This window comes from Sciurus carolinensis, chromosome 2 (genome assembly GCF_902686445.1).
Source record: "Sciurus carolinensis chromosome 2, mSciCar1.2, whole genome shotgun sequence".
Taxonomy (NCBI): Eukaryota; Metazoa; Chordata; class Mammalia; order Rodentia; family Sciuridae; genus Sciurus; species Sciurus carolinensis.
The window spans coordinates 124090706-124103829 of NC_062214.1; the positions used below are offsets into that span (position 1 = coordinate 124090706).

At 40.6% G+C, this 13124-nt stretch overlaps 1 protein-coding gene across 1 annotated transcript in view; it reads right to left on the reverse strand.

Moving 5' to 3' along the window:
* Positions 1 to 6224, reverse strand: part of Mettl3 (methyltransferase 3, N6-adenosine-methyltransferase complex catalytic subunit) — a 14056-nt gene extending 7832 nt beyond the window's left edge. The window contains exon 1 of the mRNA XM_047541391.1: positions 5996 to 6224. Within this exon, the coding sequence (XP_047397347.1) occupies positions 5996 to 6095 (100 nt within the window). The 5' untranslated portion in view covers positions 6096 to 6224. The remainder of the gene's footprint in view (positions 1 to 5995) is intronic.
* Positions 6225 to 13124: the final 6900 nt, after the last annotated feature.

Consider the following 13124-nt stretch of genomic DNA (forward strand, 5'->3'; position numbering starts at 1 on the left):
CAAATTGCTGGGATTATGCCCACTTTCTTTCGCTGAGTCACTGTTTGTTGGGCCTGAGAGCCAGGGACTACAGGATAGCAAAACCGGGAGCAGACATCAGAAATCCCAAGGACAAATGCATCACTGCTAGTATGGAGACTGCCCCAAGGAAGCAAGCAAAGGCCGTGGGAGTGGGTAAGTGCCATCAAATGGTTTTAATAGATCTGATCACTTGCTCCAAATTAGATCCACTGTGGTTTTGACAGCATGGGGACCAAAGGTGCCTGAGAGGTTCAGTTGCAATTAGGCGATTTCTGGGAAGACGAGGAGCAGCCTACAGCACTCTACAGAGAGCCATATATAGGCCCTTGAATCCTGCCAGTGGCTCACCCACTGGGTGGTGGGAGGCAGATAATAGAGGACTGGTAGATAGGGCCTGAAAGGTCCCAAGTTTTAGGGAATTATGTGAGGCTGAAGCACCAGGATAACTCAGAGGGTTTGGGAAGAAGGTGACTACAAAATGGGGGAAGAAAAGGAAGAATAAAATAATAAAAAGACCTCAAGATATAGATAGGTGGTAAAGCACATCTGGGTTCAATTCCTAGTAACCCCTCCTCCAAAAAGTAAGAAATGATAGCCAAGCATGGTAGCACATGCCTTTAATCCAGGTGACTTGGGAGGCTGAGGCAGGAGGATTGCTACTTTTGAGGCCAACCTGAGCAACTTAGACACTCTCAAAAAATTAAAAGGCCTAGGAGCATGTAGCTCAGCGGCAGAATGCCTGTGTTCAATCTCTAGTACTGAAGAAAAATGGAAAAATTATTTAGCTCACAGTTTTGGAGGAAAGTAGGAAGGGAGGGAGGGAGAGAGGGATGGAGGGAAAGAGGTTTATTGCTCATGATTTTGGAGACTGGAAAATCAAACAGCAAAGCACGGGTTATAGAGAGGATTCCCATTGGCTGTATCACACCACAGCAGGAATATCTGTGTATCTGCATTTTATTTTTCGGGTTTGTTTTGGAACTAGGAATCGAACCCAGAGCTTTGCAAATGTAAGGCAAACCCTTTGCCTCTGAGCTACATCCCCGCCTGTGCATCTGTATCTTAACCCATTAGTTCCAAGTTTTCAAATCTGAGAATATGTCAATTACAGGCATGTGCCACCATGCCCAGTCTCATCTTTTTTCTTTAAAAAGTAGTCTGAGCAGGCCATATAGCACATTTCGTAGAGGGCCAGCCTCTCATGCTGGAGGCCCAGGTTCGAATCCCCAGCACTCTGGGCTTCTGGAAATAAAAAGTAGTCTGTCTCCAGGGCTGGGGAGATAGCTCAGTTGGTAGAGTGCTTGCCTCGCAAGCACAAGGCCCTGGGTTCAATCCCCAACACCCCAAAAAAAAAAAAATAAAAAAAAGTAGTCTGTCTCCAATATTTATTTATAGTTACAAAAACATACTAATACAAATGCCAAGCAGAACCAAAAATAATGGTCAAAGTTCTGGGTCAGGAAATAATATGTGTTTAATTTCAACCTAAAAAATACTTTTGAAATCTTAATCATATTACTAGGTGAATATACAAGTCAAGATATGTTTACCTCTGAAAAAGAGTATTTACATTCAAGGGAGAATAGTCTTGTCAAAATGATTAAACAGTTTAGCACTGGATGAAAGCACAAAGGCTCTAGTAATAAACTCTATAGGTTTGCATATATTTCATCAAGTTTGGTAAATACCAAAGTGTGATTAATACAAAAGAAAAATAAAAGAATTAAAAATAACTAAGAGCAATTAGAATCATCCATCTAGGTCTGGGGATATAGCTCTGTGGTAGAGCATTTATCTGGCATGCTCAAGACCTGGGATTGATCCCCAGCATTGCAAAAAAAAAAAAAAGAAAATCATCTAAAGAGTATGAATTTAGGGCTGGGGAGATAGCTCAGCTTGCCTCGAAAGCACAAGGCCCTGAGTTCGATCCCCAGTACTGCAAAAAAAAAAAAAAAAAAAGAGTATGAATTTAGAAATAGAAAAGCATAAAAAGGTGTGGTGAAGAACAATTATAACCAAAAAAGAAACCACAGAGGATGACTTGTCACAAACAAATGAAAGAGACAGACCTATACACAAATATACTGATATTGCACACTGATTTAATAGTTTATAAAAAAAATTAACATCGGGGCTCGGGATATAGCTCAGTTGGCAGAGTGCTTGCCTCTCATGCACAAGGCCCTGGGTTCAATACCCAGCACCACAAAAAAAAAAAAAAAAAAAAAATTAACATTGTAGGTCACTTTGTTGAAATGACAACCAGAATTCTCAGGTACCTTTTCCCAACTACTACTGCTGAATGAAAAAAAATTATTTCATACTAAAGTTAGTAAATATCCATAGAAGAAATGTACTTACCCAAGGCTGTCACATTCTTCTATGCTGCAAAAGAGGCTCAGGGGACTAAAATAGTGATGGGTTCTCTATGTGGAAAATATGGAGAGGTGACAAAACAAGGCTATATTACCTCTTACAGAAATGCCTAAATTGAAAAGTTAGTAATAGACAGTGACCAAATGTAATATGGTAATTGTTGAGTTTCTAGTTATAACAAGAATGAAATATTAGCCCTTCTTTTCTGCTAATAAAGCAACTCACCTAGATAGCCTACTTTCCACTGCTGCATACCTGATGAATACTTGAAGATCTTTGGCAGGCACAATGACCCTTTACAAAACAGGCATTTCTCTGACTTCTTTAATATATCACCTAAATACAATCTGTTTCCATACCAAGTATTTTCTTCAATGCAAGTGAGTTCACATGCAACTAGTAAGTGAATGTCAGATTAATGGAAACCCTGTTGGCTCACACATGATTTTTCTCATCATGGGGAAAATTTTCTCACAGAAAATATTAGCTGGGTATAGTGGTACATGCCTACAATCCCATTTACTTGGGAAGCTCAGGCAAGAGTATCACAAGTTCAAGGCCTATCTCAAAGTTTAAAACAGGGCAGGGCCAGACATGGTGGCACACACCTGTAACACCAGTGGCTTGGGAGGTTGAGACAAAATGATCACAAGTTTGAGGCCAGCCTCAGCAACTCAGTGAGGCCCTAAGCAACTCAGCAAGACCCTGTCTCAAAAAATAAAAAGGGCTGTCATGGTGGTGCATGCCTGTAAATCCCAGCGGCTCGGGATGCTGAGGCAGGAGTTCAAAGCCAGCCTCAGCAATGGCAAGGCACTAAGCAACTCAATGAGACCCTGTCTCTAAATAAAATACAAAACAGGGTTGGGGACGTGGCTCAGTGGATGCGTGCCCCTGAATTCAATCCCTGGTATCCAAAAATAACAAACAAAAAAAAAGGGCTGGGGGTGTAGCTCAGTAGTAGAACACTACTGAGTTCAGTCCCCAGTACAGCAGGGGGGAAAAAAACTGATACAGTGGCTTTAAGAACTGCTACACTTTGCAATACACTACCTGTGAAGATGCAACAGCAGATGAAGAATGTGCAAAGACATTTCTCTTGGTTAATTATAAACAAAAAAAGACTTGGGTTATGAGAACAAGAAGTAAGAGCACAGGATGCACAGGATACCAAGGAGGTATGACTTTCCTTGTAGGAAGCTATACCAGTGGAGAATTAACTATGCTAGTATTTTGAGTAGAAACGTTATTGTGAGAGCTGATGCACCAAAGTTACATAGGTTTTAAGTAAGTCATTTCTAAATCTGTTTCTTCTGTAAGACCTTTGTTCGTTTTTTAATTTATGGTGACTAGCATTTGCGAGCCAAGAGACTAGCAAAGACTAGCCATTGCTAGCCAAGTACTATATACCAATGAACTACATCCTCAGTCAAAACCTGCTATTTTTTCTCAAGCATGCTTTTGCATAAAGCAAGGTTTTTAAAGAACACACATATAACAGAAATACGTCTATCCTTCTTGAATGCTGTTTTTGATAAAGTTGATGAAACTGAAGTATAGTAACTGGAGTCTATAATTGATTAATTAAAAAGCAACTGAATTGCTGGGCTGGGGCTGGGGCTCAGCAGTGAAGAGCTTGCCTCGCACTCATGAGGCAGTGGTTCGATCCTCAGCACCACATAACAAATAAAATAAAGTTATTGTGTCTATCTATAATGAAAAATATTTTTTAAATTATTTTTTAAAAAAGCAACTGAATTGTCAATGATAAAGGTGTATTAAGGTGTAATAATATTCTACCTAAAACTATGATATGGATAAAAGAAAGTGGGGAGCCTGAGCAGTGGTGAACACTTGTAATCCCAGCTACTCCGGAGGCTGAGGCAGAAGAACGGCCAGTTATGAGGCCAGCTTAGGCAACTTAGCAACACCCTATCTCAAAATATAAATAAAAAGGGCTCGTATAGTTCAGAGTTTGAATGCTCCTGAGTACAATCCCCAGTACCACAAAAAAAAAAAAAAAAAAAAAGAGAGAGAGAGAGAGAGAGAGAGAGAGAGAAAAGGGAAAACCAAGAAAAAAACAAAACACAGAGTAAACTGGATTTACAAGTCAGAGGAGTTGAGGTTTATACATCAACATGGTAATTCAGTAACTACTCTAGGGCTTGACTACTACTTATTCCCTGATCCTGTATCTTGCACTTCTTCCTTTACTATAGTGTCCTGTTAAGTCCTACATAGCCCAAGACCAAAATGAAGTGCCAACTCCGCTATAATGGCTTCACTGACTACACTGGTTTTTGTTCTTTATTCACTATATTGATTGTGGGACTCATTCATTTGAATCTTACATGATATTGTGCTTCTTACGTTTTCAGTACTGGGGACAGAACCCAGGAGTACTCTACTACTAAGCTACATCTCCAGCCCTTTTAATTTTTTGGGTCAGGGTCTCCCTAAATTGTCCATGCAGGCCTTAAATTTTTTTTTTTTTTTTTTTTTTTTTTGGGTGCTGGGGATCGAACTCAGGGCCTTGTGCTTACAAGACAAGCACTCTACCAACTGAGCTATCTCCCCAGCCCCTAAATTTTTGATTCTCCTACTTCTGCCTCCCAATTTGCTGGGATTACATGTCTGCTTCTGACTTTTTATAAGTATCTATCCTTGATTCTCAACTAAATTTTAAACTCCTTTAGGGCAACATCCTATTTTTATCTAACTAGACTCATGAATACTACAGGTAAGCAATATTAATTAAATCATGGTGTGAAAATCCTGCCAGTACATCTTCTGATTCTAGAGAGAATATAAGCACATGAAACTAATATGACCAAAGCAAGATTTAAAGATGGAGTTGATAATACTGATTAAAAAATATAACAAGTTGCCACAATGTGGTATGAATTCACTGTCCTTACAGAACTCTGCAATTGATTTGCCTTAAGTAATTTAGGGTCTGCGCTGGGGAGGGAGAGAAGTTAGGGTTGAACCTGATAATCTTCGAGTTCAAGTTTTATGACTAGCATAAGCAAGAGAGGATAAATTTTGAAAACCAAAAACTAAATGTTTTCAGATTCTTGCTCGGTGTGTAAATGCCAGTTTCCCTACTCACTTAGCAACACCTAGTGAGACAACTGTGTGCGGGCCACTTAACAGGACACGGTGGATAAAAGTTGAGCAGTCCTGCTCACTGTGCTTACAGTCAAAAAGAAATGACCGCTTTCATGCAGTCACTATAACCGACGGAAAAACAAAGCACCATAGCAGCAACAAAAAGGGGGACTTGCTGCTTCGCGGAACAGGCTGAGAGACCTCGCACAGGCAATGTTCTCAAAGACCGAAGAGGAGTGGGAAGTTGGACGGGGGAGGGGCTCCCGCGTAGTTTCGGAGTTAGCTGGAGAAGCAAGGCCCGTGTGTAGAGAAATTGCTAACTGCCTGCAGGAGGATGACGGTCTGTGTGGTTGAGGGGTGGAAGAGGGTGCCAACGTACGAGGCATCAGAGAGACGGCTGCTGGGGAAGAACGCTGACTCCGGAGCTGCTTCTCCCGGATCTCTCCCTTCCTCCCAGGTCAAACTGGCCCCCGACTGCCCCGCGCCTCACCCAAGTGCCCCGAGTCCTGCTTCCGCCTCCGCTGCAGCCTCTCCCGAAGCGAGTCCAACTGCTTCTTGTGGGCCTGGATAGAACTCCACGTGTCCGACATCCTGCTCTCGCACCCCGGACTCACTCGAATCAGGCGCGGCGGACTAGCACCTCCCAGCCCTTGCTCGAGCTTACATTCAATTCTCACGCGGACACCCTAAGACTAACCGGAAACAGATCCCTAGAGATGCGCAAGACGAAAGGCCACTTCCGGTTTCGCGGTCAGTTGGGGAAGTTGTAATGAGATCCACTTTAGGTGTTGGCAGAATAGGAGATAAATTCCTCGTAAGGGCTCTCTCGTGTTTCCGGGCGCCATGAGGCTGTGGCTGCCATGTTGGTGCCTGGCAGAGCGGCCATGTTGCTTATAGACGCGCATGCGGCCATGTTGAATATTAGGTGGTGAATATGCTAAGGTAACACTGCTAGTGCTGCACCTATAGTACGTCTTTTTAAAACGATCACTACTAGCTCCTTTGACAGTTTAGTACTAACATCACGGGAGGTGTTGTAGTTTTATATTTCCATACATTCACTTACTCCCCCCCATCAAAAACACACACAAAAAAACACCCTTATGGTAGTGGTTCCCAATCAGAGGTGGCAGGTGAGGATGTGTGCATATGGTAGGAAGTCGTGGGGGCGGCTGATGAAGGAGACATAAAAGGTCTAGAAACACATTCTTACTTTTTTACACATAATTATTGGATGTAAATGATTAAAATGGGGTCTTCATTAGGGGTGTATTAGGAGGGCTTCTGAGGTTCTGGTTGCATTGTATCTTATGGGAGCTACTTGCGTGAGCGTATTCAGTTGTGAGTCAAACATTATGGTATGTGCATTTCTTTGTAATAAACTTTGCAGAAGTTGTATGTGTGTTTTAATTGGATATTTTGAATGGAAACAGTGAAAATCACTGATTTAATGTCTACATAATGCCAAACACCATCAGAAGAAAAAGAACAGTCATAGTTTCTGTTTTCAAAGAGTTTCTAGTCTGGTTAAGGACTAGGACCCAACTTATTAGTAAAGAACCGTCTTTACAGCATGAAGCAACAACAGTATAGACTTTTAAAAGTAAATGTAAACTGGGTGCAGTGACCCACACCTGTAATCCCAGCAACTCCTTAGGCTGAGGCAGGAGGATCTCAAATTCAAGCCCAGCATTAGCAACTTAGAGACAACCTGTCTTGAATAAAAAATAAAGACCTTTAAGATATAGCTCAGTGGTAGAGCACCCCTGGGTACATCCTCAGTATCAAATAAATTAATTAAAAAGAGCTGGGGATATAGCTCAGTACAGTAGACAGCCTCTGGGTGCAATCCCCCAATACCACACAAAAAATATTTATTTACTTATTTATTTTGGGGACTGGTGATTGAACCCAGGAGTACTTTACCAGCCCTTTTAACTTTTTATTGAAACAGGATCTCACCAAGTTGCTTAGGGTCTAAATTGCTGAGGCTGGCCTTGAGCTTGCGATCCTCCTGCCACAGCCTCCTGAGCCTCTGGTATTGTAGATGTGTGACACCACGCCTGGCTTAATTAATTTTAAAAGAATAAAAATTATATATATGATTGCAAAACAGGAGGACTCCAAGTCCAGATTATCCAGGAAGTCTCTGGAAAGACTCAGGCTTAAAATGACAGCTAGGGCTTCAGTAGGTGAAGCTACAGGAGGGAATTACAGGTCAAGGACATGATGAAAGCAAAGGTCTAGAATAAGGAAAGCATGGAATGTGTTCTGCCAATCCAGATTAGTTGAGACATTAATATTTGTACTTGAGAATATTAGGAGAAAATTTAGCTTTCCAGATCTGATACCAGATTGCAGAAGGCACATCTTACCTGAGTAAATTTATTCTGCATAAAAATAAAAATCCTGAATTTATTCAGAAGACAACAGTGAACATTTAGTGTTTGCGAATGGGAATGTTTTAAGATTAAGCTGGTGTTCTTGATAGATTGAGGTGGGAAAGAAGAATTTGGAGGCAGGAGGAAAAGTTAGTAGTCTATTTTGACTGATGATAAGGACTTTAACTCAAGGCTGTTTTCAGAAGTAATGAAAGGAAGGATGAATATGAAGGGGGTGCTATTTAGAAGTAAGATACATGTATCCTGGAATGTGACAGTTTCATCAATTTATTCAGCAAGTATTTATTCAGTGACTAACCACTACATGCTAAGTACTGTGGAGACTTAGTAGTGATCAAAATGTTCATTTTCATCTCATATTCTGAACTTAGTAGGAAATTTACACTATCTTTTGAGATGTGCAACTTTGAGAATTTTAGAGGACACAGAAGTGAATATGGGCTCACATGGACTCCTCTGGACATTTAATCATCAGGATTACACTTAACTGAAAGCAATGCACTGTCTTCCTTTGTTGAAAAACTATTGAGTTAGCTAAGAAGAGGTCATGGAAGATTACTCCAACAGTTCTACCTAAGAGTTTTTTTCCCCCCCTTTAATAACATGGATCTAACAGTTATCCTCAGGAAAAGTTGACAGGTAACTCTTCACTTTTGTCCTTTCATTTGGGCTATATCCTGAGTGACCCTTTGTTTAAGCATATGTATTATCACTGAGGTGAGAGCATTCCATTATTGTTGTATTACAGCACTGTTAGAATTACTTGTTCACAAACTTGGTTCTTCACTTGATAAGATCATTTTGTGTGTGTGTGGTGTGGTGCTAGGGATTGAACCCAGGATATCATGCATGCTAAGCAGGTGCATTACTACTGAGCCACATCCCCAACCCACAGATTACTGTTCTTTCAAGATCCTTAACACAAAGAAATGAAATATATAAAAAGTATGTACTAGTAAGATCAAATAATCTTGATGGAGAATCAGAGTACTGAATATAGCCTTATAGAAGATGAAGAGGGTTGCCTCTTAACCTAGCTACTTAGGAGCCTGAGGGAGGAGGATCACAAGTTCAAGGCCAAACTTGGCAATTTTGTGAGACCCTGTCTCAAAACAAAAAAATAAGAAAGGGCTGGGAATGCAGCTCAGTGGTTCCATCCCAGCATTACAAAAAAAAAAAAAAAAAAAAAAAAAAAAAAATTGGGGGGGGCGGTGATTTCATCTTAAAGACAGAATTTCAAGGTTGACCCTTAAACATTATACATTGTTGTCTAGGAAATTAAAGGTTCTCTAGTGGCAGAGTATCAGACTCATAGAATTTGAGATATATAAGGTCTGGTCTGTCACCCCTCACATATAAAGATAACCAAAAGGTAGCACAGGTCTGGGTTTGTGGCTCAGTGGTAGAGCCCTCCCCTAGCACAGGTGAGGCCCTAGGTTCGATCCTCAGCACCACATAAAAATAAATAAAGGTATTGTGTCCATCTACAACTAAAAAATAATCATAGTTTTAAGAAAATAGTGTAGGTAGGAACTCTTGAAAGTCAACCAAATCAAGAGCAGCTCCCCAAAATCTTTGCTTTCACATCAACTTTGGACAATTTTTAGAAGCACAAGAGGGTCACTTAGCATGTTCTGTCTGCTTAAAGGATTTTTTCCTGGACTCATTGTGACAAGTTTGCTGCTCAAAAGAAAACCACTGTCTGCCCATAGTTGGTCAGTCAACACTTACAACCCTAAACAGTGTGGTGAAGGAGGGAAACAGACCTCTACTCAAAAGAGTGTAAGCCTAATTGTGAGCAGATAAAGTGCTGCATACATTACATTTTTTAACTATTTCTCCTGTGTGCTGTGGAAACTTGGTTTAGATTTGGCCACAGTAATGCCTTCTATTCTTCATTCTTTCATGCGGTATGATTTTGCCACTTCTTGTTGAGAAGCTTACTTCCCTTATTCTTGAATCTGAGTTGGCCTTCTGACTAGACACAATGTGGCAGAAGTGATACTCCCCAAACCTGGGTCCACAGAGGTTTTGTGGCTTGTTTTTGCCTTTTTTGGAGTTGAGTCTTCATGGGAGTTAAGTTACCCTGATGGACCACTTGAAAAGAGGGTAGACCCTAGATGTTAAAAGACTACAAGGAAACCGGGCATAATCCCAGATGCTCGGAAGGAGGCAAGAAGATTGCAAGATTGCCGTCAATATGGGCACACTTAACAAGACCTAGTCTCAAAATAAGAAATAGAGGACTAAGGATGTAACTCAGAGATAGAATGCCCTTGGGTTTAATCCACCTTACCACACTCATATAAAAAGACTAAGGAGAGAGATTGCAACGTGATAGCCCTCCAACTGAGGAGCTGGGAGTGAGGTCACAGATCCTCCAACCCAAATCAAAGCTGCCTCAAAGAATCAAAGTTCATTCCTCATCACATGGAGCATAACCAGCCATTCTAGCTGGGCCTACCCAGGCGGTCCATTGAATCATAAGTAAATACATTATTTAAGGCACTGGATTCTGGATTGGTTTGTCGCATAGCAATGAATTATTGGAACACTCACAGACCAAATAATGCACACCTTATTTGGTTCTCTGGCACAATATTTTTTTTTCTTAAATCTTGGACATATCCATTTTTTAACTTTATGACTAAAACAAAATGCCCATTTGGATTAGTCAATCTGTTCATACCCCTCCATACTGGGGATTAAACCCAAGGGCACTTAACTACTGGGTTACATCCCCAGAACTTTTCATTATTTTTTTAAACTGTAGATGAACAAAATACCTTTATTTTATTCACTCATTTTATGTAGTGCTGAGGATCGAACCCAGTGCCTCATACATGGCTCTACCACTGAGCCACAATTCCAGCCTATTATTTGATTTTGAGACAGGGTCTCGCTCAGGTATTGAACAAGTTGGTCTTGCCAGATTGTGATTCTCCCACCTCAGTCTCCTGAGTAGTTGGTATTATAGGCCTGCACCACTGCACTCAGCTAATCTACAGTTACTAAATAAAGGCTAGAAAAGGAAATGTAAAGGGAAGTCAAAGTGGGGTCTGAGAATAAAACTAGTGAAATCTGATTGGGGATCAGAAGATACTGTTTGTTGTTTGACTAAATTCCAAGGATGGTAATCAGAATGCCAGGTGCAGGAGTTTAAGCAAGACAAAAATGCACCAATAGAATCTGATAAGTCAGGTGGAATGGTAAATGCCTGTAATCCCAGAAACTCCGGAGGATCTCAAATTCAAGACCAGCTTCAGCAATTTAGCAAGACGATCTCAAAATTTAAAAATAAAAAGGAGTCAGGATGAGCTTAGTGGTAAAGTGCCCTTGGGTTCAATACCCAGTACCAAAAAGAAAATAATCTGGGTCTTTTTCAGGGGTGACAGATAAATTCAGATAAATTCTGAGCAGAAAATGTTGAGACATGAGTTAGAGATCCAAGTTTTATTGGAGAGCAACCCCTATAAAATGAAAGGCAGGATAAAGTGGAATTGGGAAATGAGATCTCTAAGAACTCAATATCCAGTGGGGAGTTCCAGAACAGATTTCTCAGAGTGGGGATATCCCATGGAAATGCTAAACTCTTTGTTTCTTGAACCTTGCTCAATTTTTATTTTTATTTATTTTTTTTTGTGGTACCAGTGTTGAACGCAGTAACAGACAGGGTCTCACCGAGTTGCTTAGGGTCTCATTAAGCTGCTGAGGTTGGCTTTGAATTCACCAAGCTCCTGTCCCAGCCCCCGATCCACTGGAATTACAGGTATGTAACTCCTGGGTTCAATCCCCAGTACAGAGGTGGGGTTCCGGTGGGAGTGGCAGTAAACAAGTTAACTAGTCCTAATGGGCATTTTGAAAAATGGTATGACCAAAATTGTAGCTAGTCAGTTTTCTTGAAGGGGCATCTTGAAAGAAGTATCTGTGTCTGCCAAAGAAGAGTTAGTGGATCTTATGTAGGGCCTGAAGTGGTTAATACATCAGTCCACAGGTGGTTGTATGAATGAAGTCAGTTACTTTTGGAGTGGTTATTATGAAAGCCAAATTCAAGAAAATTGTACATCCCCTCCCCCTTCTCCAACATTGGATTATAAATTAATTATTTTCCTTGCTGGGATCTCACAGAACATTGTTCATATCTGTCATAGTGCTTATTACCACCATATTAAAATATCTGCTTATATTCTCTCTCCTCCCACACAGAACCCTAAGGGCAGAAGTGTTTGTACCTTTGTACCTAACAGATACTTGGTCTATGAAATAGGGTAAATACTCAAAAATAAATGAATTAGTGAGAAAAGAAGCTATCTCTTGGGAAAGGAAAGGAACTACAGAATTATGATATGTATGTATGAATATATCACAATGAATTCCATTTTTATGCCTAACTATAAAGCACTAATTTAAAAACTAGAAGGAAGACCAATAGAGTAAAGGAAGGTGATCAGGGGAAGGGAGAAGGGGATGGACGGGGGCATACTGGGAGCTGAAATAGGGCAAATTATGCTATATGCATTTATAAATAGGTCAAAATGAACCCAATTATGTAAAACATATAGCACTAATAAAAACAAATAAATGAAGCTAACACTTGCTTTTTATAAGTCCTGTTATTTCAGGTAAAGTAAATGTTTACAAACTATGTTTATTTACATACTCATTCCAGCAACTTAAGAGTTAATTCAGCTTCCAAAAAGATGATCTGGTGAAAAGTAACTGACAGGGAGAAATGGTAAGTCTGGGGGTGGGGACAGGGCCTTAGATAAAAACTAAAGGCTCTAAGAGGAATAAATTAGAGGTGAAGGGGTAGGGGAGAAAGAAAAACTGTCAGGTAAATTAATGAGAGAAGAAAGAGCAGGATATGAGAGGGAAAAGAATGAATAGCAGACAGAAATGAAAATAAAGTAGAAAGGGAGCAGGGAGGCAGGGTTGGAGCTGCAGTGCTGCCCAAGGAAGTATCCATCAATGGAAGCTCACTGACAGCTGTTACCATAATGGGAACTGGCACCTAAAGAGGGGACGAGTCTGGTTTAATTAGTTAAATAGCATTATCTATGTCCAGTGGGGGTGGGGGAAAAAAAATGGAAGGATTGGTAACCTACCTCCTTTCACAAGCTGAAAGAAAAAAGTTTTGCCAGGAATTAAAGAGAAAAGGAGCAGTTTCTTCCTCAATATATTTTCCAAGATCCCCATGTGTCCCTATTCATGGTGTGT